General features: G+C 42.3%; 1 protein-coding gene across 1 annotated transcript; it reads left to right on the forward strand.

Moving 5' to 3' along the window:
• Positions 1-251: 251 nt before the first annotated feature.
• Positions 252-27,536, forward strand: Golga5 (golgin A5). Its single transcript, XM_032908275.1, has 13 exons — positions 252-429; positions 2,831-3,401; positions 5,510-5,734; positions 6,826-7,045; positions 7,440-7,563; positions 9,603-9,806; positions 14,113-14,283; positions 16,366-16,494; positions 19,286-19,384; positions 21,735-21,960; positions 23,581-23,686; positions 25,382-25,445; positions 26,980-27,536. Exons 2-13 carry the CDS (start codon positions 2,861-2,863, stop codon positions 27,058-27,060), a joined length of 2,190 nt encoding a protein of 729 aa, XP_032764166.1. The 5' UTR covers positions 252-429; positions 2,831-2,860; the 3' UTR covers positions 27,061-27,536.

Consider the following 27,536-nt stretch of genomic DNA (forward strand, 5'->3'; position numbering starts at 1 on the left):
GAAATTCTCACGAGGAAAACTTTGGAAGGGAGGAGGAGCTCAGAGGCTCATGCCCCGCCCAGTTTGGGTTGGACCTCCCCTGTGGTTCACAGGACCGTGCCCCCGTTGTAGGCGTGCCCCGCAATGTTGTGGCAGCCGCGTGCCGGCGGTGTTACGTCACACGCACGCTGGCGGGGCGCCCGGGTCGACGGCCGACGGAAGCGGGGCGTGGCCAGGCGCTAGGGCCCCGCGGCCGCCGGCGCCGCCGCCTGAGTGACCTGCTAGGCGGCCAGCGGCACTCAGCTATCCGCCGCTCAGGCAGCTGAGCGGCCACTCTGTTTTGAGGTCCTCGCCGCCCTTCCACGTCTCCCGGAAGAGCTAGCCGGCAGGTCCGGGAGCAGCCGGCTGCTGTGGCGGCCGGGGTGGGTGACGAGGCCGCGGCGTCCTCAGGTGAGGCGCGACTAGGCCGCGGGCGGGACGGCTTGGCCTGTGGGACCCGGTCTCCGCCTTTCCCGAGCGCTGTCGAGCTCGTCTTCGCTCAGGGCTAACGAAGGGGACGCCACAGCCCCGTAGGCTCTGGACACCGGGGTTGACCTGCCCTCCACCCCGACTCTGCTCTGGGGGCGCAGTGCGGTGTGTTCTCGCCTCCCGGGCACCCGTGGTCACACCGCCCGGCCTGGCCGCTGACCCCTGACCCCGCCTCTGTTTGACATCTGACCTCCCCGGTGGCTTTGCACCACGGGAAGTCCCCTCTTGGAGTCTGTCACTGAGACATGAGTTCAGGCCCCAGCTCAGTGTCTACACTCCATGTGAAGGATGTGTTTTAAAGCCCCGTTAACTTTCAGATGGGAGGCACGACATTAATTGTCTTTGGGCTTTTTTATTAGGAGAGCCAATTTTCTCTCGCTCATCACCATTTTTTACATTACACCTATATGGCCTTTTATAAGTCAGAATGCATGTTACATTGCTGTTTTCGTTTGATTTCTCATAAACTGAAACACACACCTAATGGGTTTCCTAAAGAGTGTGTTTAAACAGTTTATTCCCGACGAGGTTAGATGCGGAGAGGAAGAGGTTAAAAGATGGGTTTGCCACTAGACTGACTTAGATTCCAGCGTCTGAGGTGCCATCTAAGTTCTGGGATCTTTCTAAACAATATGCATGTTTGTTAGCTCCTAAAGGGCATTGCAATTTACCACATAATGTAGCTGAGAATGTATTTCGTGATACTGATTGCACAACACTTGACATAGGGATGAATTGCTTCAGTAGTGTTTCCAGAAGTGCCAGTGTGGGCTGGATTCGGAATTCATCAGTGAGCAACCAATGCATTGTTTACCCACCCACTCCCCTTTCTCCAGCCAAGAGAGACAGTTTTAAAACAACAGTGAGAACAACCCGAAGCAGTGTAAGGCAAAAGAAGGGCCAAAAGACCTAGCATGGATGGGAAGGAGGAACAACTCTGATGTCAATTTAGTGAAGAAAGCCTAAGCGTTGGCTACATAACAGTTCCAAGCCGAAGGAATGCTGTCCATATTCAACCAACATTGTCCACTTTGTAACTTACTTGTTTTACTTCATTGCCTTGACTTACGTGGCAACCTGTAAGGTGCTTGTATGTGTTGGTTGAATACATAGTTTATACAGCCATTTTTTTTTAAATTGAACTCAGCTCAACATGCACATGGTAGGTACTAAGTATTTAGGTTTCTGAAAATATGCTGCATAAGTAGATCATAGGAGTGCTTCACTTTTGCCGTAATAATCAAGTGGGTTTTTTTGTTTTGTTTTTCTGTTTTTCTTTTCCCAAGTTCAAATTTCAGAGACTTTTTATATAGTTGTGCTGAATTTTGCCAATATATATATATTTTTGCTATTTGAGTCCTGTATGAGTTTGTTATGACATCCATGAAAAAGTATCGTAGGCTGGAAGGAAAATCAGTAGAAATTGATTTTTCTCACAGTTCTAAGTCCACAGTGAAGTATTACCTAGGTTGATTTGTTTATATCATCGTCATCGTCATCGTCATTATTTTATTTACTAGTTGTGTGTGCACTTGCAAATGTGGAATATGTGTGGCCAGAGGACAACTTTCTTGAGACTTCTGCCTCATTCCTCAGTGCGTTCTGTGGATTGAATTCATATTGTCAAGCTTCAGGGCTAGGGCCTGTGCACCAGCTGATTTCTGAGGATTTTCTTCTGGCTTACAGATAGCTGTCTTCTCTCCTGTTCTTACATGGTCTCTCTTTATGACCATTTGGGTATATATCTCTTCTAATACAGATGTCAGTTTAATTTAAATTATATCTTTAAAGACCCTGTTTCTATTAAGTGACGTTGTGAGGTCTTCGGGTTTGGAATTTGGTATGTGAATTTTGGAGCACCGCACAGTCTGTAACATGTTTTTGCTATGTTAAGATTTGCCCTTTGTTGAAACAATAAGGGAAACAGTAGTAGTTGTAATAACAATAGTGGAAGCTAGGAGAGAGGTTTTCTGTATGCCAAGCTTCTCAAAAAGTCTTTCCCCCACTATTTGATCATAAGACTGTTCTGAGCTACATGTGTGACGAGCTCCTGTAGCCACAAGAACTTGGAAAGTTCAGATGGTAGTCAATTTGTTCACAGAAGTTTGGGTTTGCACAGTACAGACCTATTCCAGAAAATACTTACAAAAACATTCCAGAAGGAAGTATACTTGCTAGTCTCCATTTTAGCTTCCACATGGTTTCTCAGCCTCTAGTAGTAATTTGTTCAAGGTTGTCTGGCTAGAAAGAAGCAGGTAAGGATTTTAACCCAGGACTTTTCAGATTACAGTGATCAAATCCTGTCCTTTGTTTTTTTAAACAGGTTCATCAGTAGAATTATTTTGCTACCATCATGTCTTGGTTCGCCGATCTTGCTGGAAGGGCTGAAGATCTTTTAAACCGAGTGGATCAGGGGGCTGCAACAGCTCTCAGAAAGGAGAATACCAGCAACATCTTTTATAACAAAAATACTGACTATCCTGAACTTCACCAGCAAAACACAGATTCAACTTACCACACTGGACAGAAAGCTAACTATATTTCCTCAGCTGCTGATAACATCCGGCATCAGAAAGCCACGATCATAGCTGGCACAGCAAATGTGAAAGTCGGATCCAGGACAGGCAGGGATGCCTCCCATCCCACTGAACATGCATCTGTCCCTAGGCCTTCATCCCATTTTGTTCGGAGGAAAAAGTCAGAGCCTGATGATGAGCTGCTATTCGATTTTCTTAACAGTTCCCAGAAAGAGCCCACTGGGAGAGTGGAAATCAAGAAAGAGAAGGGCAAAGCACCTGTGCTCCCAAGTTCTCAGTCATCAGCTGTCAGTTCTGTCACCACCAGTGTAACCACCATCAAGGCCACTGAAGAAAATTCTGGGAGCCAAAGTCCTGGTATTTAATCAGTCCTGTTTCTTTCAGAATTAAGTAGATTGGATGTGTCATCCTAAGTTAAAATGTTTGAATAGTGTTCTTCATTCACTGTTACAGGATCTCTCCCTATAGGTATAAGAGAAGGATCTTTGCCAGTGTGTGGTGTAAACAAGGACAACATTGTCTACCACTAGTCAATACTGTCTTAGTGTTTCAAGGCTAGCCTGATCTATAGAATGAGTTTCAGGATAACCAGAGCTACACAAAACAAATGTCTTGAAAAACCAAAATGAAACAAAAAAAAAAAAAAAAAAAAAAAAAAAAAAAAAAAAAAAAGAAAGAAAAAATTAGTTTGACTCCAAAAAAAGAATTGAAATCTTAATATAATTTTTACACACTACCCTACAGTTCTTCTACAAGCTTATTTATTGAATAACAGATTTTTTAAAGTTATGCTTTCAGTGGTAAATACATTCTAAATTTAATTTTGATTTTTTGACTTGTGAATTAAATTTTTCTCTTAATTACAAATAAGAGATTTTCCACTTTTATGATTTTTTAAGTTTATAACTTTGTGATCAAATAAAAAACCTTTTTTGTGGGGTTGGGGATTTAGCTCAGTGGTAGAGCGCTTGCCTAGCAAGCGCAAGGCCCTGGGTTCGATCCTCAGCTCCGGAAAAAAACAAACAAACAAACAAAAACAACGTTTTTTGTTTTCTTGATCTAATGAAGATCGATCTCTATATATATATAGATATATAGATATATATATCTATATATATATTATACCTGGAGGTGTGTGGGTACACATGTGCTACAGAGGCATGTAGGGATCAAAGGATGGTTTGAGGGAGTTCTTCTGTCTGTCATGTAGGTTCTGAGATTTCAATTCAGGTTGTGAGGCTTGGCAGCAAGAGCCTCTGTCTGCTGAATCTCTTATCTTGAGGACCCTAACTTTTTGGGGGAAAAGTCTTTCTTTACTTATTTATTGGTATTTAGAGACAAGATCTAGGACTTGTGATTGTTCTAGTTCTGTAACTATAGCACTCCTAAGGGCTAGGATTACTATTACTGGCCTGGATCTCATTGTGATATTAGCTTTGAGAAATATTCTATCCCAGACTGCCTTGACCTCACAAGGTCACCCTCCTAAGGGGTGGGATTATAGTGTGTACCCACCGCCACACCTGGCTTCTTGTGTTCCTAGTTTGCATGTACTCGATTCCCAAAGGCACTGAGGCACCATGTTATTACTTACTTATCCAACCTTGTGGAGAATCCTCTTCTGCCCATATAATTTAAAAAATAAGTTAATTGTGAAGCTAAAGAAATGGCTCAGTGCTTCAGAGCAGTGGCTGCTCTTACAGAGGACCTGGGTTTTGTTCACAACACCCACATGGCAGCTCACAGCTGTCTGCAACCCCAGTTCCAGGGGATCAAGTCTCTTCTGGCTTCCTTTGGCACAGGGTATTTATGAAGTGCACATACATACATATAGGCAAAATACGTATACACATTAAAAAACAAAATAAGTTAAATGTGAATTTGCACCACACTTAGTTAAAAACAAGATAGATTTTAACTGAGTAGGATCCTTTGGCAAGACATTTTGGATTCAGCTTGGACGTAAGGAATTGCTGCGACCTGTTGAATTAGTCTTCTTGGCTTGACCCCCATACCTGTTCTGTTGTGACGTCTTAGTATTTTTCAATGCTGATACTTCTACCCTGCCTTTTTTTTTTTTTTTTTTCTTTTTCTTTTTTTTCTGGAGACAAGGAAACTAGAAGTTTAAATTATCTCTGGCAGCCAGAGGCAGGTGGATCTCTGTGAGTTCCAGGTCAGCCTAGTCTACAAAGTGAGTTCCAGGCATCCAGGGCTGTTACACAGAAAAGCCTGTCTTGGAAAAAAAAATCTGTCTTCTTCCCAGAAGTGTTTTACACTCTGTCCTCTTTCTTCTAGTGTGTCTAGATATTGAGGGTCTTTGTAGGTCTGTAGACTCCACTGTGAGGATACATTTTCATTAGAAGGTTATTGGGATCCAAACTGTAGCAGCCAACTCACCAGAAGCCAGTGACTGTTGCTTGCATAGTGACTGTGTTATTGTACACAAGTGTACTCTTGTTTTACAGAAGTGAGTAGCTCTGATTCTATGCCGGAAGGTCACAAAGAACCCACAGAGGAAAGCACAGTATCGAATGCTACCAGTGTGGAGCACAGCTCTGCACCTAGTGATGGAAGCATGTCCCATGAGCTGTCTAATCTCCGACTGGAGAATCAGCTGCTCAGGAATGAAGTCCAGTCTTTAAATCAGGAAATGGCCTCATTGCTTCAGAGATCCAAAGAAACTCAAGAAGGTAGGACCTTAATGGGGCTTGTGAAATGTTATTTTCCTAGAAATGTAGGGTCTAAATTTAGAAATAGAACCAGTTCTTATATGAGCATAAAATAGAATCTTGGCTAGTTTAAATTCTTAAGAAACCATGAAATTAAAACAATAAATTAATGATGATAGAGTATAACACTGTAGTCTAGGCTAACTTTAGACTCAAAGCAGTCTTGACTTTCTGTTTCAACATGATAAGTACTGATTTCAGTGTATAAATTATTAAATTTAAGAACCAGTAGAAAACATATTAATAATCCTCTAATTATTTGATTTTTTTTATCCTGAACTTTAAAGAACTATTTCATGAATCAAAGTTAAGGTGTGTAAAGTGCTAGACACTAGTAGGCATGGTCACAGTGTTGCTGCTCCAGGTACCATAAGTGAACAAGGAAACCAGTGTGAATAATGCCTTCCAGAAATGTGCAGTGACATGATCTGTAAGTAGAAAACCCTCTAATACTTCAGACATGATTAATTTTTTAAAAAGTTGGGATCGGAGACATGGCTCAGTATTTAAGAGAGAATTGGCTGCTCTTCCTGAGGAGCTGAATTCTGTTCTAAACACCCACATGGTGGGACAAAACCATTGATTACTGTAGTTCTAGGGGATCTGATGCTCTTTTCTGACCTCTAGGGGACATGTGGCATGCATGTGCTGAATAAACATATATGCACATAGACTCCTGTACACATTTAAATAAATAAATCTTTAAAAAAAATAACTTTGGGGGGTTGCGGATTTAGCTCAGTGGTAGAGCGCTTGCCCAGGAAGCGCAAGGCCCTGGGTTCGGTCCCCAGCTCCGAAAAAAAGAACCAAAAAAAAAAAAAAATAACTTTGGGTCCGTGGTGTGGTATTGACAGAGGGGGTGTGAATATGTGTGGCTGAGGAGAGAGGAAAAGGGACAGGAAATGTTATCCTGGTTCCTGGGGCCAGTGAGAACAGCCAATTGAACAGTAGGAAGTTTCATTTGTTTTTGGTGGCAGACTACATACATCACTATGTATACCATGAAAAGATGTGTTGTTTGGCTTGACTTAAGACATTTTTATTTTTTATAGAATTAAACAAGGCAAGAGTAAGAGTTGAAAAATGGAATGTTGACAATTCAAAGAGTGATCGAATAACTCGGGAACTACGAGCCCAAGTCGATGATCTCACTGAAGCCGTGGCTGCAAAGGACTCCCAGCTGGCTGTCCTCAAAGTGCGACTGCAGGAGGCTGACCAGGTGCTGAGCTCCCGCACAGAAGCACTGGAAGCTTTACAGAGTGAAAAGTCACGGTAGGTGATTCTGCTAGGCCAGAATTGTATTAGCTGGAGTGTGTGAGTATGATAATGCTGTTTGCCAAGATGAAAAGATGAAGAATCATCCTTTTAGAAGTTTACAGGAGGGACGATTTCTTATAGAGTGGAAATGTGAGTGATTAAAATGGTCTCCTTTTTTTTTGACCCTTCAGATACATGATTAGCAAATTGTAAATTCAAGAGTATTTGAAAAGCATAGTGCCATCCATTGTTAATGTATGGTATGAACTTATATTTGGCTTAAAAATATTCTGTTAAGAATTAGTCTTAGACTCTGTTTGACTAATTTATAGATGCTCTATGAATTATGGTACCTGGTTGCTTGTTCCCTGTGGAAATGCGTTCTTTCATGTGGTACCTTTTTTTTTAGAATAATGCAGGATCACAATGAAGGTAGTAGCCTACAAAATCAAGCTCTGCAAACTCTTCAGGAGAGGCTGCATGAAGCGGATGCCACTCTGAAGAGAGAGCAAGAGAGCTACAAACAAATGCAGGTTAGAAGGGGGACACTGTGTGTGTTCTCTTGGTCCAGCGTGACGGGGGGATGCCTCTGCACTTCATAGCACCTCGATTCATCAGCAGAATTTTCTGTGCATTTTGTCAAACATAAACCTGCATGTTTGAAAAAATTACCTTAGTCCTTTCTAAATTATTATTTGAAAGAAAGTTAAAATGGTTAATAGTCATCAGAGCTGTGCATCTGTCACTCAATTTGGTTGTAAGTCATTGCTGTTATTTCAGTAAGTGCTAGTCTGTGACATTTATTTTTATTTACTTAATCTTGTATAGTTCTAGTTTGACCTGATTCATTTATTTCAAGAGAAATATTTTTGGATGAGTTGGGTTTTTTTGTTTGTTTGGTTTTATTTTTTTGTTTTTTGTCTCTAGAGACAGGGTTTCTTTTTGTAGCCGTGGCTATTCTGGAACTTGCTCTGAGACCAGGCTGGCCTCAAACTCAGAGATCCACCTCCCTGTGCTGAACATAAAGGTGTGTGCCACCATGCCTGGTTTACAGCTCTACTTTTAAAGCTGTTTTTATGTATAGTTTAGTCCTGAGAGTTACCTGTCTGAATCCAAGGAAGGTGTTAGTGTTTGGGGGCTGCTTCGTGTTTGTTTTTGTTTTTGTTTCAGAGACAGGGTCTCACCATGCAGCCTTGGCTATGCTGGAACTCATTAGGTAGACCTAAAGCTGACCTCAAACCAGATCTGCTTGCCTCTGCCTCCCAGTGCTGGGGTCCAAGGCATGCCCAGTTTAAGTGGTTTATTTTTACAAGACTCAAGGGTAAAACCAATGGATAGCCAAGGGTGCAAACTCTCACTTTATATCTAAACATTCTAAAAAAAAAAACCTGAGGTACTTCTTTCTGGTCCTAGGGGATTTTCGATAAGGGACAAACAACCTGTGTTTCAGCATGTGATTCATATTTAAAATATAAGTAAGGTATTTTACCGTCTCTTCTGTCTGAGTCTTTAAAACATTATGTGCCTACACTCACAGCACACTGCAATTTATACACTCAGATAATGAAACTTCCTTCAGGGATGTTTGCTCTGTATTTAGATTCCTTAAAATTTACAAATGAACAAGAGTCACATTCCTAAGTTGTTTTAAAAATATTCAGAAGTTTTTCTAAGAACAGGCAGTTCTTCAAGAAGCTGCACGCAGAGCCATAGAATTCTCATATGGTCTAACAGTTGTACTTTAGGTATCTGCCCCAGAGATTAAAGATCCATGTTCACATAAAAACTTGTTGGTAGGGGTTGGGGATTTAGCTCAGTGGTAGAGCGCTTGCCTAGCAAGCGCAAGGCCCTGGGTTTGGTCCTCAGCTCCGGAAAAACAAAACAAAAAAAAAAAAAAACTTGTTGGTTGTGTGTAGAACAATACTCATATTCTCAAAGCTAGAAATACAAATAGCATTTGTTGCCAGGATAAACAAGTTGTGGTATGTCCATACAAGGAAATCCTATTAAGGCCATAAAAATATAAAGTGTGTGCTATCCCAGCACGAGGACCTGAGTTGGGATTCATGTGAAAAGGTAGACATGTTAGCACAAATCTGTGACCTTAGCTCTGGGTTAGCGGAAGTCAGAGAGCTTCCTGGAGCTCTCTGGCCAGCTCGTTTAGCCATGATGAGCTCTAGGTTCAGCGAGAGATTCTGTCTCAAAAATATATTAATTAAGATAAAATAAACTGCGATCCTCACTAACGTGCTTCACATTGTGGTAACCAACTATTCACCTCAGTCTCCAAAGTACTGAAGTTAGGTGTGCAACACTGTACCTGTCTCACCTGTGATATTTCTTAGAAAACAGATCCCTGCTACCAAAGTTGTTTTTCACTAAGCGCCTTGAACAAACTCCTAGTTGACTTCAATGTATTGCTGTGCTAGGGAGCCACAACCTTATATTTTTTAATTTTTTTCTCCTCATTTTTAGTCAGAATTAGTAAATCCCCTTAAGATATCTGAATGCATGGTCGTAAGTATATTTCAAGCTAAGTGATAAAATATGTATAATATAAAATTTACCACAGAGTGAGTTTGCTACACGCCTTAATAAAATGGAAGTGGAACGTCAGAATTTGGCAGAAGCAGTTACCCTGGCAGAAAGAAAGTACTCTGAGGAGAGGAAGAAGGTTGATGACCTCCAGCAGCAAGTCAAGCTACACAGGTCGAGCTTGGAGTCTGCTAAGCAGGAATTAGTTGACTACAAGCAAAAAGCTACAAGGATACTCCAAGTAAGCATAAGTACATGCTCAGATGTGCCCCTCGCTGGAAGATGCCAGCACTCTACACACTGGGGCATGTGTTGGCTACACTGCCCTGCTGCATATTGAGCTCTGATGAAATGGCTAAAAATCCTCTACATCTTACCACTGCTTGCTTGGTAAGATCTTCATCTCTGATGACGTGTTGTTGCTAAGCAGCTATATGATGCTCCTTTGGTGGTTCCTGTAAAAACTGTAGTCACCAGTGTGACCCTCAACATTTCATCAGAGAGAAAATCTGTGCTTTCATTTGCATTTAGGTTAGTCTGTCTGTCTGCATGGGGTCTGTCTGTTTGCTTCAGTTCGAGTCGCTTCTTTGTTCTTGTGTGTTTGCATCTACTGCGACTGTGTCTTAAGCTCACAAAAGCATATGGTGGTCAGTAGTGGAAGAATGAAGACTAGATTTTTTTCTTTGCTTTTGTTTTGTTTTGCCTTGTTGTAGTCCTTCTTTGAACCGATTCCCTGTTTTGTCTCAATCTCCAGTGTATCCGAATGCTTTGAACTGCGCTGTCTTCACTTACTAAGTACTTGTTCCCGTTATCCCATCATCTAATTTCTGTCTATCACGTTTCTGAAACTGTCTTCTCAAAGAGGCTTAGAATGACCAGAATTTATATTTGGCATCATATGTTAATGTTGTTTGCACACATTTGACTTTGGAAACACAGTCGGCTCTGTTACTGTCCCTCCATCTTACAGAACCTGTCTTCTGTGCTGCACACCTCCTTGGCTCCCAGTTCATCCTGTGTCATTGCTTCCAGCACTCTGGGTCCCTTCCCAGGCTCCAAAGACTACGTGCGCCTAGCCTGTCCTAAACCCTCTTTTCCTACCTTGCACTGATGTATGCTCCCTCTGCTTCTGCCTGCCACCTCAGGAGACTTCATGCATGTCTCCACTCACCTGACCTCCGGCTCTCACTGCTTGCTCTTTAGGTGTTGGGAGTCTCAACTCCTAAACTGGCTTCCTCATTATTTTGTCCTGGTAAAAAATAGTAAAACATGAACCCACACAGTCATTTACAAAACTTTAGTTGTTTTCCTTTCAATTGAAGGGCACATTCAGCTTAGCAGAACTTTAAAAATCAAAATAATTGACAGGGTAAAGTCATTGATGTAGTACAGTGGGACTTGGGTAAGAGAAAAACTCCTTTGAGTGCCTGGGGATGCCAGGGTTCACTGCACTGAGCTGACACTATAAAGAGAACCGTGAAGGATAGGTAGGAAGGCTCACACAAGAGTAGAGATTTCAGATAAGAAGCTGTGCCAGAGGCAGGGGTCCTGCCTGAGAGAGAGAACCTGGTATGCCTGGGAACTAGTGCTCATTGCTGGAGCATAGCAAATTAGAGATTAGATGATAGATAAAACGCAGTGATGGGCTGGAATCGGACTATGGAGGCCCATGCAGGTTTTGTCCTGCAGGTTAGGGACAGAGGTGCTAAAGAAATTGAGGGGGGTATGAGATCTGAAATTAAGAGGTGTTGGGGGGTTGGGGATTTAGCTCAGTGGTAGAGCACTTGCCTAGCAAGCGCAAGGCCCTGGGTTCGGTCCCCAGCTCCGAAAAAAAAAAAAGAGATGGGCCTGGAGAGATGGCTCAGAGATTAAGAGCACTGACTGCTCTTCCAGAGGTCCTGAGTTCAATTCCCAGCACACATGGTAGCTCACAACCATCTGTAATGAGATCCAGTGCCCTCTTCTGGTGTCTGAAGACAGCTGCAGTGGACTCAAGGAAATAAAAATAAATAAATCTTAAAAAGAAGAAAGACGTAACAGCAGTGAAGAACTTAGGCTAGAGCTGGACACTATCTTGCTCATCATTGCATGGTACTCAAGAAGTGTAATGTAGGAACAGGTGAGAGGCTGAGATCAGAGGCAGGTGGATGCTGACAGGTGACTGGGGGTGCGTGACGTGCGGATAGCTAGTTGGGTAGCTAACGGGTATAAGATAGAATATTTGAGAAATTTATATTAAAAATTTAATCAGAAGGGAAATAAGTCAAATAGATATCAGGATGTTGTTTCTTGTCCTCTGAAAGGGGCAAAATAGGAATGACAACATGTTAGAGTTGAAGGGTTGTGACAAATTATAATGAGGTTGAGAAATTGATGTGACATTGAAGTGAATGTCAGAAAGGTAATTAAAACTTCAAGCCTGAAGCCCAGAAGAGAGTTATGGCGTCAGCCATGGGAGATGGTGTCAAGAGTGTAAATGAAATTAATCATGAGTAATATGCAGCTCGAGAGGAAAAAGCCTAGGGCTAATTACAGAATTTCAAACATCAGCATTTACAAACTGGAGAACCAGAAAGAAGCTGGGCCAAGGGAGAGAGTTAGGCAGCTTCTGTGGCTTGATGAGGGCTCTTGGATTTGGCATATGGAATCCTTGAGGTGCTCAGAAAGGGGAGGTGAAGACCTAAAGGGAGTGACAGCTCGACTGGCAGCATAATGAAAGGCCATACATAGTTAGATGCAGACTTGAGGGTCTTAGGATCGGAGTGGGAGGCAGTTTATAAACAGTGATGTCGGGGTAGTAAATTTGAAAAAATTAAGTCTGAAGAGATGGAAATGCTTATAGTTCTGCCATTTAAAAAAGGAAAAATTCTTGGGCTGGAGAGATGGCTCAGCGGTTAAGAGCACTGACTCTCTTCCAGGGGTCCTGAGTTCAATTCCCAGCACACATGGTGGCTCACAGCCATCTGTCATGGGATCCGATGCCCTCTTGTGGTGTGTCTGAAGACAGCTGCAGTGGATTCACATACATTAAATAGATAAGTCTTTAAAAAAAATAAAAAAAATTTTGAACGAGGAATAACTAACCTTCTGTACTTAAGATGGAAGAGTTAATTCTTACTGGTTGAGAACAGGAACTTTATACACTGATCTTCATAAGATCATCTAAGATCTTCATAATGATCTACTGATCTCTTCTTTCTGCTCATCCTTCATGCCAGAGATCCATAGATTTTTTTTTTCTGTAAAGGATCACATAAGTATTATATACTCTATGGGCTGAATGGTTGCCATTGTGTATTCTTTGGTTTTACTTCTTATCATCCATTTGAAATGTGAAGAAACATGTTTAGCTTTTGAGCTGTACAGAAACTGGCCAGATAGGCCATGGACCATGATTTGCACACTTGTTATACCAAACTGCCTGATCCACCCTCCTGAAACACTCTTTACCACAGGGCTCCCCTGCTCACAGTCTGATAATTTGATTTAGCTTACCAAGTCAAATGAAATAATTTGGCCTCCTGATAAGCTGGCACCTGCCTGTTACTTTGGCACTTAGGAAGCTGAAGCAGAAGGATTTTGAGCAGTTGGAGGCCAACCAGGACTACAGTGCAAGACTCCATCTCAAACAAAACAAAAATAAACAAACGTTAACCTGGTATCACTGACAGGAACTCCCTGAGCTGCCTCACATAGTGCTGTCCCACACACCACATGCTTTGTGTTTCTCTGTATGTTTGAAGACTAGCTGCATTCAGGGTCAGGACGTGCTTTCAGGTGGCACTCCTGTCCAGCTCAGAACTCTGAATAATCCCACCAGTTCTCTGTTGCATGCGTTTATTGCTTTCTTCTTTCTGCTGCCGCTACTAATTTCCTGTTTAGTTTGTGCAGCAGAGGGTGCTTTCCAGTGGGGACATTATCTGTATCTCACAGAACTCTTAGTGCAATGCCACATGCATTATATATGTTCCCAAAGCATAAGTTGGAGGACTATTGGGAAAAGAAGAATAAGAAGAAAAAAATAAGAGAGAAATCTTCTCATGAAACATTTCCAATTATAACATGATCATGGGAACTAAGATCCAGGGACAGAACAGCAAGGATCTTCAGTAAGCTGTGGATTCCCTCTGTGGATAAATGTCTGGGGGCCTTGTTTCTGTATGGTGAGGTGACACTACGTAAGCTAGCTGGAAATAATGCTCAGCGGAGGAGTGTGCTTAGCATGTGTGTGGCTCTAAGCTCAGTCTCTGGCACCACAAAAAAGAAAGAAAGAAGAAGAGAAGAGAAAAGAAAAGAAAAGAAAGGAAAAGAAAAGAAAAGCACTGGTCGCTCTTAGAGAGGCTTTGGTTCCCAGTGCCCGCTGGTGGCTTGCAGCCGTCTGTACTAGTTCTAGAGGGCTTCATGCCCTCTTCTGACCTCTGTGGTAATAGGCCTTCATATGGTACACAGACATGCTTATAGGCAAAATACTTAAACATGTATAATAAATAAATCTTAAAAAAAAAAGCTGATATCTTTGCTTAATTCTGCTCTCTGTTTCACAACAGTCTAAAGAAAAACTGATCAATAGCTTAAAGGAAGGCTCGAGTTTTGAAGGCCTAGATAGCAGTACTGCTAGCAGCATGGAACTAGAAGAACTTCGGCATGAGAGAGAGATGCAGAAGGAGGAGATCCAGAAGTTGATGGGCCAGATACATCAGCTGAGATCTGAGCTACAGGTAACATTCATTGCTTAGCACCAGGTTATGATTCTGTATTGTAGGGGAGATGGCATTATTGAAACAATGTGTTTCATTCTGCTAGAATGTTAATTACCATGTAGAAATGTATCTACAGGAGTAGGCTTCTTGTCTGTTGACTAACTCCAAGGGGTAACAAATACAAGTACGAGCCATATGCTGACAGGTACTTAAGCCTAAAGTTGCACCAGGAAACTGACAAGTATGTTTAAATGTTTGGATAAGACTCAGCAATAGCGTGCTTGCCTAGCATTTGGGAGCCCTCAGTCCAAGTCCCCTAGCACAAAACAATAACTTGGGCCATTTATTCCACATAAATAGGGGATCTTTGACACAAATATCATAGGGTAGAGTCTCTGGTGATAAACTAAATGCAGGGTAATGAACCTTCTAGTCTTTTTCTTCTAAGTAGAGTCATTTAACATTTCTAAATATATATGAATTCCAGATTCTAGTTGTCGGATTAGAAATTGTATAGATGCTAACTAAATTTACTCATTATCTGTTCAGTCTTTTTTGGGTAAAAACATAAAAACAACTTGTAATATTTCATCCCAGCATCATGAATGACATTGACCTATTTTTCTTACCCCTGCTGAAGAGGTTTATAAAATCTGTATTAGATCTATAAAAAGCATTGCATCAAGTAAAATAAAAAAATAAAGACGCTATTAGAGCTGGGGAGCTGGCTCAGCAGATAAATGCTCTTGCTGTACAAGCAGAGCTCAGTCCCCAGAACCTGCACAAGGTAGACGGAAAGCGCTTACTCACATCGTCCTCTTACCTACATATACACACGGTGGTCGGCATGCCCTTCATCATCATAGACATCATCATCATCATCATTCTCTTAACTAAAATAGATGTACATGTCAACTGTTCAAAAGTTGCTAGTAATCAGTATGTTAAATTTACTGAGCACTTAATGTCCACACACTGGACACCTGTCCTAATTTTTTCTTCATTGTAGCCCTGAGAGGGAGGTGTTATTCTCCTTGTATCTTTGAAGAAATTTAGGCACAGAGAAGAAATAAAGCTCATCAGCAGGCTGATGAAGAGCTAGAGTGAGGACTAGAGCTCAACTCCCAAACGCATGCTCTTAGCCACTGTAGAATTGACTCTGAAGAATTGACCTGAGTGGGTAGAGTTGGTGGCAAAGATTAATTTGCTACTCCATGAACTCCAAAGCTGGGAAAATAATTGCTTTTTTTTTTCCTTTGAGTCCATAAAATTGTGTGAGTTTGGAGGATTGTGTTGTGGTCTCAGTTCAAGAGTTTAAAGAGATGCAGGATGAGTAAAGACAGTGCCTCAAAGGATGAGATGCAGACAATGTTGGCTCTCATCTCTCATCCTGCCGCACAGTTGGTGGTTAACCTGTGGGGAGAAATGCAGGGACCTGGAGCTCTATTCTTTGTACTGGGAAGGTTTGTTTGTTTATTTTAGTTTCCTGAGACAGGGTTTCTCTTATGTAGTCTTGACTGTCCTAGAACTTGATCTTTAGACCAGGCTGGCCTTGAAATCACAGATTCATCTGCTTCTGCCTCTCCAAGTGCTGGGATTAAAGGTGTGCACCACTACTTCTAGCTTGTTTTTGAGTTTGAAAAAGTGTGATTAAGAAATATGGGAAAGTAAAAAAAAAAAAAAAAAGAAAGAAAGAAATATGGGAAATTGGGTAGAAGAAGCAGCTCACGTGCTAACTCTGGTAATGTCAGGATAAATATTCTCTCTGTGTGCTGGTTGGTGGTGCACACACTATTTACATCCTACAGTACCAGAACTACTCTAGTGAAGTCCATTTTGGCATTGTACTTCTGTTCTTTGAAAGTGTTAGGTTTTCAATAGAGGCACGAATGGCCTAGCAAACTGCTCAGTCATAAGGCTGGGCGGGTTGTGGGCCAGGCAGCTGGGGCATCCTGGCCATTCACTCACTGCTAGCCTAATTACATAGGGAAAGTATCTGCTTCAATTCCCGTGAAGCCAGTCCACAGGATGTGATGATTGTTCAGTATGTGTTGAACAAAACCCTTTGTTTTTTGCTCTCACATGTATGGTTCTCCTTAGGATATGGAGGCTCAGCAGGTTAGTGAAGCAGAATCAGCAAGAGAACAATTACAAGATCTGCAAGACCAGATAGCTAAGCAGAGGGCATCTAAACAAGAGCTGGAAACGGAGCTGGACCGAATGAAACAGGTAAGGAGCGGGCACCTCCCAAGAAAGGCTCAGAGAATTAGTGTTTAGGTAGGAACTTGCGGGTTCCTCTTGCCTTTCCATCTCACCCTCCCTGGTTTGAGGATTTGTTTGCTTGCTTGTTTTGTTTTTTTTTTTTATGTTTATCATATTGTTTGTATGCGTGATATTTGAGTACAGGCACATGCTGCCACATGTGCCACTGCTTGCTTGTACAAGTCAAAGGACAACTTTGTGCTGTTGGCTCTCTCCTTCCATGTTTACATGGGTTCTGGGTATTGAACTCAGGTCATCAACGATGGCAGTGCCTTTACCAACTGAGCCTTTTCTCTCCTCACTTTTTTTCGGGGTGGGGCATGGATTAAAGGCATGCACCCCTCTTGTTTGTTTTTTAAGATAGAGCCTCTCTACACAGTACTGGCTTTCTTGGAACTCTGTAGATGAGGCTGGCTTCAAACTCACAAAGATTCACCTGGCTGCAGTGGCCTCTGTCTCCCAAGTGCTGGGATTTGTTTGTTTGTTTGTTTGTTTGTTTGTTAAGGTTTATTTAGTTGTGAGGCTTGTGTGCATACTGCTTGAGTATCTACGCAGGTGCATGTGCCTGTGCGTGTGCACATGCTAGAAGAGATCAGGAGTCCTCCTCTATCACTTTAAACAAAATTATTTATTTTATTATCTGAGTGCTCACTACATGTACAGTTACATGCCAGAAAAGGGCATCAGATCTCCCTAGAGATGGCCGTGGGCCACCATGTGGTTGCTGGGAATTGAACTCAGGACCTCTGGAAGAGCAGCCAGTGCTCTTAACCACTGAGCCACCTCTCCAGGTGCACCCCCACCCCCTTTTTTTTTTATTATTTTGAAACAGGGTTTCTTTATGTAGCCCTGGCTGTCCTGGAACTTACTCTGTAGATCAGGCTGGCCTCAAATTCGGAGATCCACCTGCCTCTGCCTCCTAAGTGCTGGGATTAAAGGTGTGTGCCACCCCTCCCTGGCCCTCTGTTACTTTCTACTTATTCCTTTGAGACAGCATCTTTTCCTAAATGTGGGCTCTTGTCTCAGCTTAGCTAGAACCAGCAAACACGTGTGATCCTCCTGTCTCTGCCCTCATCCACTCAGAGTTGGCTATAGGACACCCTCCTAGTCAAATGGATGCTGGGAGCTGAACTCTAGTCCTCATAATTTTGCATAAAATGTTCTTAATTGTTAATCCATCCCAGGGGCTCATGATGTTGTTACTGTTGTTACTGTTGTTGTTTTGTACTAACAGACGGAAAGTTGGGCAGATGGAATGGTGTTGTAACTGCCCAATACTATAAATGAGTAGAGGTAAAAACTAGTGTCATCAGCTCAGAGCCCAGAACTCTCTCTAGTTCATCTGTCTGTCAGGGTGTGTACAAACACAACACATACTTTGTTCCTTCCATCCACTCTCCCTGCTAGAAACACTGTTAGTGCCGTATTAGCTGCTTCTGTTAGTTTCCCAAGCCAAGTTATTTACATCAGTATATTGTAATAAATACATTGTTTTTATACTGAAGCAGTTGATGTTAAATGCATTGATAGCCACATTTTCAGAGTAAGATTCTACATCTCATAGTAATACAGTAGTAACTGTGAACATGTAAATGACACAGTAATAACCACTATTGATGTTAGCACTTGCTATCTTATTTCATACAGTAAAAAGTCAGTACCATTCAACTCATAGGAAACTATTCTTGTGATTCTTAGTACATTACTCATAACATTGCTGATTTGTGTACTTTTAGTTCTCTTTATTTTTTCAAGTGCATTTAAATTCTTTGAATGAGTTTTTCATTAGGGTTTATTATGGAAATAGTATTTAAAATTATTTTGTAAGGGTTAAGAGAAAACCAAGCAGAGACCTTCAAGGCATGTGTACCACAGGCTGCTTTAGTAAGTGTGATTATAAGATTAGCTGTCCTTTCAGAATTGCACTGTAGTTAATTCAAGGAGCTGCTGTGTATCAAAGGGCAGCAGTTTAATGTGATTGATAGAAGATAATATTCAGTTATTATGGGAGATGTTTTCCTGTAACCTCTCTCAAATGCCATTTTTAAAATTATGAAGTTGAGGAACATGAGCTGACTGTAGCTGTAGGCAACTTACTTATCAGAGATTCCAGGTGTAGTATTTAATTTTAGGATTAAATGGGTACCATAGTGAGTAATTTCAGCCTTAAATTTGAACAGACCTAGAACAGGGAAGAAATCTGGTAACCTTTCTGGTAAATCTTTACTAGAACATCAGCCTTGTACCCATTGAGCCCTTTATTTTTATTTATTTATTTTTTTTTTTTTTGGTTCTTTTTTTTCAGAGCTGGGGACGGAACCCAGGGCCTTGTGCTTCCTAGGCAAGCGCTCTACCACTGAGCTAAATCCCCAACCCTGCCCTTTATATTTTTAAAAAGTTATTTATGAACATATTACTAACAGCATCAATCTTTACTATAGATAGCAAACATCTCCTTTAGTTTGTTGTCATAGTCAGTAATAATACTATTCTATAATAAGTTTACATTCATAAATGATGTCCCATTCTTCCTCATTGCTGTAAGGTAAGAATATTTTGCATTTTCTGGTGATTTACCCAGTGGCAGTGTTTAGAGCATCATGCTGCAGTGTGACTTTCCATCAAATCGTGCACGTCCATGTCTGGTCCATGCAGTGTGGCTGTGACATGAGCTGAGTCCTCGGTTAGAGTCTTGTGCTTTGGGCTGTGGAGATGGCGTAGCGCACACTCAGATTGCTCTGTTCATTCCTCACACTAGGAATTCCATTACGTGGAGGAAGATCTGCATAGAACGAAGAACACACTGCAAAGCAGGATTAAAGATCGAGAGGAGGAAATTCAAAAGCTGAGGAATCAGGTAGGAACGGGGAAAGTGGGTGACCTGAGCTGCTTCAGTAAGGCCTTCTCTTTCCATTTGCTTCGGGATTTTATGTGAGGTTGGGGCTGCTGTAGCTGTTTCATCTCACACCACTTGAGACTTCATTTAAATACACGTGGCTTCCTCTTGCAGCCACTCCATGTGAGGTTCGATTATCTCTACAACTCCGTGGCTTCTCACCCTGGTGTGTGCTTGCTGATTGTCACATTCATGGTTTCTTTTCCTATCAAAAACCTTCTGCTTGATCTTCACAGTATCAATTAGTAGGGCATCTGTAAAGTCTCTACACTTCTATTTCTTAAAATATAAAATAAAATAATGGCACCTATATACAGTTTTCATTCTTTCAAGACTAATGTATGAGAGTAGAAAAAAAAATTTAAAAAATTGTCCCTTTCGTAAAGTTTACTTTTTTTTTTTTTTTTTTTTGAGCCATTGTCTCATTTTGCAGTCCTTGCTGGTATGGAACTGACTGTGTAGGCCAGGGTGGCCTCAAACTCAGAGAGATCTGCCTGCCTCGCCTCTTGCATACTGGAATTAAAGCCATGTACCACCGTGAGGTACTAGCCTCAAAGATTGTTTTTGATCCGGCTAGACCTAAACTTATGGACTAGAAAGTATCAGGTCCCCTTTACGCAGTTTAGAAGAAAGAGCTCCTACAGGAGACACAAAAGGCCTAGTCAGAGAAAAGCTATAAATTGAAATCAAAATGTAAATCTCTGTTTACCGAAAGGCAGTGCCATGTGAAAGGAGGACAGGGGCAGACTGGAGAGGAGGCTCCCGGCACCTCCTCTGCCTCCTGGTGCTGCCTCAGACAAGTCACCCACTGCTAGCTCTGGAAGGCAATGAGTGTACGTAAGGAGTCCGAGACTGGAAGCTGCTGTACCCTGCTGTACCGTACCGTTGCTGTTAGTGGACAGAAAACCTGAGTAGACCTTCCTCAAGGGGTCAGAGGAGCTTGTAAGCCTGTGCTTGGGTCCCAGGTTATCAGGAAGAGTCCTCTCCAGTCCCAAGACAGTGTGGCTCAGCTGTGTGGTGAGAAGAAGCCTGTGTGTGGGCTACTGCACAGAGCCGGGAAATGGTTCTCCTTTTATTTTCCTTAAATTGCAGTTTGTTTGTTTGGTTGGTTGGTTTTGAGACAAGGTCTTGCTATTTAGTCCTGGGTGACCTTGAATGTACTATAGTCTTTCTGCCTTGACCTTCAAGTTCTAGGCTTACAGTCTTGCACCACCACTTCTCGTAGGCAGCTGGCTGTTTCTGGTGAGGTTATCATCCATTGTCCCTGTGACTCTAGTGTATCCCACAAAAACACTTTGAGTTTTGCATTTATTCATCAATAGTCCAAATTGGAAATAAACCAGGTGTCCCTACAGGCGAATGAATAAACCCGTTGTGAGCTGGAATAAACCAGGGATTGGAGAGGTAGCTCAGTAACTAAGAGCACTGGCTGTTCACCCAGAAGACCTAGGGTACTTGGTTGCCAGCATCCACAGGGTGCCCACAGTTATCTATAACTCCAGTTCCAGGGAATCCAACACCCCTCTGACCTCCACGAGCACTAAGCATGAATGCGTTATACAGATATACATGCAGACAGAACACTCATATACATGAAATTATAAAATAAAAACAAAAACATCTGTGGAGTGATGTGTTATTCTCCTAGGAAAGTTCACTCACAGGAAACTTAGGAACGGTCAAAAGCTAGAACTGAAAGTGAGTTGTGTGTGATGGTGGAGTATTCTGTTCTGTCTGAAGTCACGTGGCTAGGGGATCGTAGAGCACAGTCTTTCGGGGGCTACACTTTCACAGTGCCATACTGGTGAACTGTGGATTTAGAATCGTGCTTAAGAAATTTGAACTGTGGCCTGTAAACTTGGCCATGTCACTGCAGTAAGAATACAGTTTACAGTATGTCTTCATAGTCACATGTATTCATGATACACATCCAGAACAGAAGCCCAGCCTGACACCTGCCTGTAACCTCTGCACTCAGGAAGCTGAGGCAGGAGGGTCATGAATTGGAGGCCAGCCTGAGCTATGTAGTGAGTTTGAAGCTACAAAAGGAGACCATTTCATAACAGCAACAGCAGTAACAAAGAGTTAGTACACAGTAACAGAAATGCTTATAGACAGTGTATTATATGACTTTCAGGAATATCACTTCTCTTACCTTCTCTACCTGCTGATGTGTGGCCTACTGATGTGCTTTAAGAATCAATTCTAGCCAGTGAAAACCATTACAGAGATTCGAGGACCCAATTCATGTCCTTTCTATACCATCCAACTTAAAACTTGTGTGCTGATTTAGTGGTCATTTTCCCTTCAGCTCACCAACAAAACTTTAAGCAACAGCAGCCAGTCGGAGCTAGAGAGCCGCCTCCATCAGCTAACGGAAACACTCATCCAGAAGCAGACCATGCTGGAGAGCCTCAGCACAGAGAAGAACTCCCTGGTCTTCCAGCTGGAGCGCCTCGAGCAGCAGCTGCACTCTGCCGCCACGGGGCCCAGCAGCGGATCCTCCATTAACATGTCTGGAGTTGACAGCGGTGAAGGTAACCCTAGGAAGGACATGGTGCCAAAAACATGATTTTGAAAATTTACAGAAAGACTGATTTTATTGAAAAGAAACTTTAGTGATTCTTTTCCCAATGTGAGACCTGGGTTCTGTGCCATGATGTGTATTGGAGTAAAATCTCCTAAGGTTAAACTTGGAGACAGAGGGCCTGAGAGTGGGGAGCGTGTTGGAATAATAAGATACTTGACAAGACAGAGACAAGGCAGGAATTCAGTAGCATAGAAATTTCAGGACAGTTAAAGGAAATGTGTTTTCAGGATCCCTTAGTAAATGACTGCTAGGGTTGGAGTCTTTATTAATTTACATGTTTGTCATGTGCTTTAATTGTGATAGCAAAGTCTGTAGATTATTAAGATGCATATTCAAAAAGAGTATGTCAGCATCAATATCAATACATCGGAGTCTTGAACTTTAGAACCTCATAAAGCCTATACAAAGTCATGGAGCAAATCTCTCAGGTCTTTGCCTTTAATATTAACTTTAAAATAAAATATTTAAAGAGAGAATGCCAGGTATGAAGATGAGTTGTAATTTAAGTAGGGCGGCCAATGGAAAGTCCAGTTGAAAAGAGATGGTTATCAGAGTTCCAAAGAGTAAGCTAAGGGAGTGAGCTGGAAGGAGGGCTGGAAGAGAAGTGTTCTATCGAGTCAGAGGAGGGGTGGGAAGCCATGAGGGAGGAGGGTCCCTGGAAGGCGTTAGGCTGAGAGTAGTGCATAATGGAGTCAAAGAGCTTGGAGGAGCTGCAGAGACCTGCATAAGGATGTTAAGTAAGGTAGGGTCTGATTTACACTGTATTGTGATGTCTCTGGGTGACTTAGACTTGGTCTGGTGATGTGGTTCAGCGGTCAGCATTTGCTAACATGTAAGCAACCTGGGTTTTCCCCAAGTACCATAAACAAACAAACAAACAAACAAAAAGCCAGAAATCTCAAGATGGCTAAGAGTAGAGGCAAAGAGGCCTGGGTACTTTGCATTGATCCATGTAAGGGATGATAGTTTTGACCAGAGTGGAATTAGGGGATGGAGGGATGAGAGAATTTACTTGAAAAGTGAGCTGGCAGATCTAACTGACCAACTGGATAAAAGCTTGAAAGAAAAGAGTGAAAGATTTAGCCTGAGTGGGTGGAAGGGTGGTGTTGTTATTTACGGGGATGGGGAAACACAAAGAGAGGGAGCTTGCCAGGGAGAGAAAGAGTCTGGAATCGTAGTTGTAGGTACTTGAGCCGGTTGTCCTAACGGATCTAGGAGAACTGGATAAGCAGTCAGGTGGTTGGAGTAGGGTGAGCTGGTTATACCCGTAGGAGCCAGCATCCTCAGCAGTGCACAAGCCACTGGCCTCTCTCAGAGCCAAAGCCCAGGAATGTTGACTCTTGCCAGCACCAGGTAGTGTAAAGTGTCTGTTGCCTGCTAATGTCTTGTGACATTGAAGCATTTTGTTTGGCCGATCTGTGTTATGGTTTCTTCTACTCTGGGGTAGCGCTTAGAAACTTAGTCTTAAGGCACTCTTCTTCATATAATCGGATACATTTTCAACTCTAGTGCTCATAGAAAGTCAGTTTTAGTGTCACTGTATTAATCTGTTCTCTTATTTTAACAGGGACACGCCTGCGAAATGTTCCTGTTCTTTTTAATGACACAGAAACTAATCTAGCAGGAATGTATGGAAAGGTTCGCAAAGCTGCTAGCTCCATTGACCAATTTAGGTAAGCAGTGCCACTCAGTGGGAGCGATGGGACCTCAACTGTTTTATAATGTCTTCAGTTGGTACAGTGACCCTGAGCCCATTGGCAGAGGTAATATTTAAAGTGGCAGTTCCCTTATTCCTTTTTGATACTCCCAAACTCTGTGAAGATGTCTTAGGCAGTCTGCCAGTGGCTCAGCATTGTTAAAAATTCTTAATCCTGGCCATCCTTTCTCCAACAAACTCTATGAAGAAGCTACCATTACTTAACCTAAAGTAGGTAGATCCACTTCTCCCTCCCTCCCTCCCTCCCTCCCCCCGCCCCTTACTCTTTCAAGACAGAGACAGGGTTTCTCTGTGTAGCCTGGCCATCCTGGAACTCATTCTGTAGACCAGGCTGGCCTTAAACTCAGAGATCTGCCTGCCTCTGCCTCCTGAGTGCTGGGATAAAAGCTATGTGCCACCATGGACTGCTGAAGATGTCATCATTCACTGAAACAGTTCCACCTGTATTAAAGAGACACAGTCAGGAACATTGACCTCATGAGGTCAAGACTGGCTTGGGCTGTATAGCGAGATCATCTCAGAACAGCTCATTGAGTGACAAGTCTTCTGTCTCCTGAGAAGGTGTCCATGTGATGTCTCATCCCAGTACTTCATTGTGGATTTGAGGAAAAGATGCTATTACAGTATACAGCTGAACATCTCCTTATAACTTGCTTTACACATGTCCATAAGTAATATTTACAATTTGTGTTATATATTTACATATAAATGTTTATAAAAACATCTACTTTACAATGAAAATATTTTAACAGTTTACCTAAAGCTTTGATAAATTTCATCCCTAAAATAACTCTGTCAGTTTTTCTTTTAGTGTTTATAGTTAGACATAGTCTTGATGAATTGTGTGATAAGACTAATGTTTTCTTAGCCTTTCTCTGAGTTAGACTAGAGCTGTAGTGTAGAGAGAGAGAAAGTTCCTGAAGCCACAGGACTTCAGTCACTGAAGTGCATGTCATCCGCATAGCACCTGAGGAGAATTTTCTTGCAGTGCAAGTGTTAGCAGCAGTAAGAGAGGGAAAGGTGTGTTTATACACACACAGGACACACGCATACATAACCTAGATAAAGAAAAGCCAGAACAAAGCTGTGAGCAGTGAGGGCAGGCATCACACTGCTCTGTCACATTCACTGTCTGCCTGAGTGTGTGCATCCCCTCCCTTCCTCCCTTCCTCCCTTCCTCCCTTCCTCCCTTCCTCCCTTCCTCCCTTCTTCCCTTCCTTCCATACTTCTTTCAATCTTCTTCTGTTTTGTTTGTTTGTTTTGTCTTATTTTGAGACAGCTTTGTAACTCTGGCCTAGAATTTACTGTGTAGTCCAGGCTGGCCCCACACCCTCCTACCGGTGCTGAGATTAAAGGTGCACACCACACCTGGCCTTGTCTCGGTTCCTGTGGCTTAGTCCTCTTGGAAAAGAGTGTCAGTGCAGAAGCTTCTAGATTAGCCGTTTCCAAATAAATGCTTGTGCTGAAGTCTTAATGGCTAACTCCAAATAGTGATAGAAGTATTCTGTTTGCTGTGACCTTCCTGTGTCATGCATTTTAAGTGATCATGTGAGTCATAGAAATTAGTGTGAGTGAGGTTTTAAGAACATTGGCTATTAACTCAAAAAGATTGGCTTTAAGTATAATTCCCTTTCTCTCATCGTTTGCACAGTATTCGCCTGGGAATTTTCCTCCGGAGATACCCCATAGCACGAGTGTTTGTGATTATCTATATGGTGAGTAGTGAAGAAGTGATGCCACACTTGATTTCTGTCTGTTGTCTTAGCTGCTAATCCTACTCATATTTTACCAATCAACGTTGAAAGGGAATACAGCTCATTTTTGACCATTAAGCTTTTCTTAGACTGCTTTACAAGTTGGCATTTATTATGTTGAGTTCATAAGTGCTCAGAGTTTTCCTGCTGATAAAATCAGCTGTAATGTAGGTAACGGTCACTTCCGTTTCTAAGTCTGTCTAATGACAACAGTGTAGTATAGAACAGCTGACTTACTTTATCTTAATGCTGTAAAGTTGCTTTGATTATTTTCATGTGTTTTACTTTATTTTTCTAGAAGGATCTTAGACCAGTGCCTGTCTTCTGGCTTTTTAGTTGCAGAATCAACTGCAGTAGTTTGTGGTGTTGGTCTGTGTGTGCTGTTCCTGAAAGCCCACGCACTGTGCTAGTGGGGGTGTCTCTAAGAGGTTCAGTCTATTTTCTTAAAAAAAAAAAAAAATAGAAGCCTACTTTTAAAGGAAATGTCTATGTGTTCCACTAGAGGGAAGAGCTATTCCTCTAAATAAAAAGATTTAAGAATGGAGGATGAGTGAGGAGGAAGGAAAAAGAAGACATCAGAGAGGCTCTAGGGAGCACCCTGTAGGGATTGTCTGCTGGGAGCAGACACCACACCCACAGCAGCTCTTATCAGGACATTTAATTGTGGCTGGCTTACAGGTTCAGAGGTTCAGTCCATTATCATCAATGTGGGAACATGGCAGCATCCACGCAGGCATGGTGCAGGAGGAGCTGAGAGTTCTGCATCTTCATCTGAAGGCTGCTAGTGGAAGACTGACTTTCAGGCAGCTAGAATGAGGGTATTAAAGCCCACACCCACAGTGACACACCTATTCCAACAAAGCCACACCTCCTAATAGTGTCACTCCCTGGACCAAGCATATACAAACCACCACAGGGGCCGATGGCCCAGGTACTGGCTGCCACATAAGGTTACCGGTCAGTGTTAGATGCTGGGTGTTGCATCCTACAGAGTTTACACACCCAAACTGATGGAACTTCATGGCATTCAAACTGCCCCAAGGAAGCCAGAAATGTGTCACTAATTCAGCATCTGTCACTGACATGTTGTTCCTGTCAAGTGTACATTTCCATCTCTTCATCAACAAAGCTGGTTAAACTGTCCCTTAGAACACCAGTCATTAACTGTTCTACAAGGTCTTGCCAGCTGATGTCTGTGTGTCTAGCAGTGCTGTCTAAGCCCTCTTTGCATAGTCACCTTACATGGGAGTCATGAGCACTTGGTGCTCAGGCTCTTCTCCTGTCTGCTCAGAGGTCTGCAGTGTGAAGCTCTGTTCCTGAGCTCATGTTTCTCATGTTTCTCCATTAGTCAGCCAGTAAACACGTACTGAGCCGGCTGTGTCCAGACTGTCCCAGAAGGGTACGAAGACAAGGCACGGTCCCTGTCCTCCCTGTGCAGTCCTCAGACAAAGATGGGTTTATTGGCGGACACATGAATTGTTTTTTCTCCCTGTAGGCTTTGCTTCACCTCTGGGTCATGATTGTCTTGCTGACCTACTCACCAGAAATGCACCATGACCAACCATATGGCAAGTGAGCTGAGCCGCTGGCTCCCATGAGTGCCTGCCATTGTCCAGAGCTGGGGTCTGCAGAAAGATCAACACTAAGACTTCTAGGAACAGTGCACAAGATGGTCGCATCATGGAAAGCTTCTAATCTTCTGACTTATCTCTGGTGTCTGACTTTCCCCTTTTCCTTAAGAGTCTCTAAGTGCAGACAGTAATTTGACAAATTAAGCTCGACTGTCTCTGAGTTCAGTTGCCCTGGATATGTATAGAGAAAGAGAGATGGGGGCTGCTCACCTCTGTACAGACCTTTCTATATTTTAGGGGACACTGATTATGGGTTATAATCAGGGAAACTAATTGTATTTAGGGATAAAAATAAAAAGATTTTTTAATAACTTAAAGTGTTTTATATTTTCATATATTTAACTGCAAATATTTAATTTTACATGTTAGATTCTTGGTATAATTCTCTTTTTAAATACATAAATAAAATTCATTGTGCATT

Source organism: Rattus rattus, chromosome 7 (assembly GCF_011064425.1).
Source record: "Rattus rattus isolate New Zealand chromosome 7, Rrattus_CSIRO_v1, whole genome shotgun sequence".
Taxonomy (NCBI): Eukaryota; Metazoa; Chordata; class Mammalia; order Rodentia; family Muridae; genus Rattus; species Rattus rattus.

Excerpts from the sequence above, each read along its gene's own strand:
- Golga5 (XM_032908275.1), top strand. The coding sequence starts at position 2,861 with ATGTCTTGGTTCGCCGATCTTGCTGGAAGGGCTGAAGATCTTTTAAAC. Across the intron at positions 9,807-14,112 it reads AAGCTACAAGGATACTCCAA|TCTAAAGAAAAACTGATCAA; the intron begins GTAAGCATAAGT and ends GTTTCACAACAG. Across the intron at positions 23,687-25,381 it reads AGCTCCATTGACCAATTTAG|TATTCGCCTGGGAATTTTCC; the intron begins GTAAGCAGTGCC and ends TCGTTTGCACAG.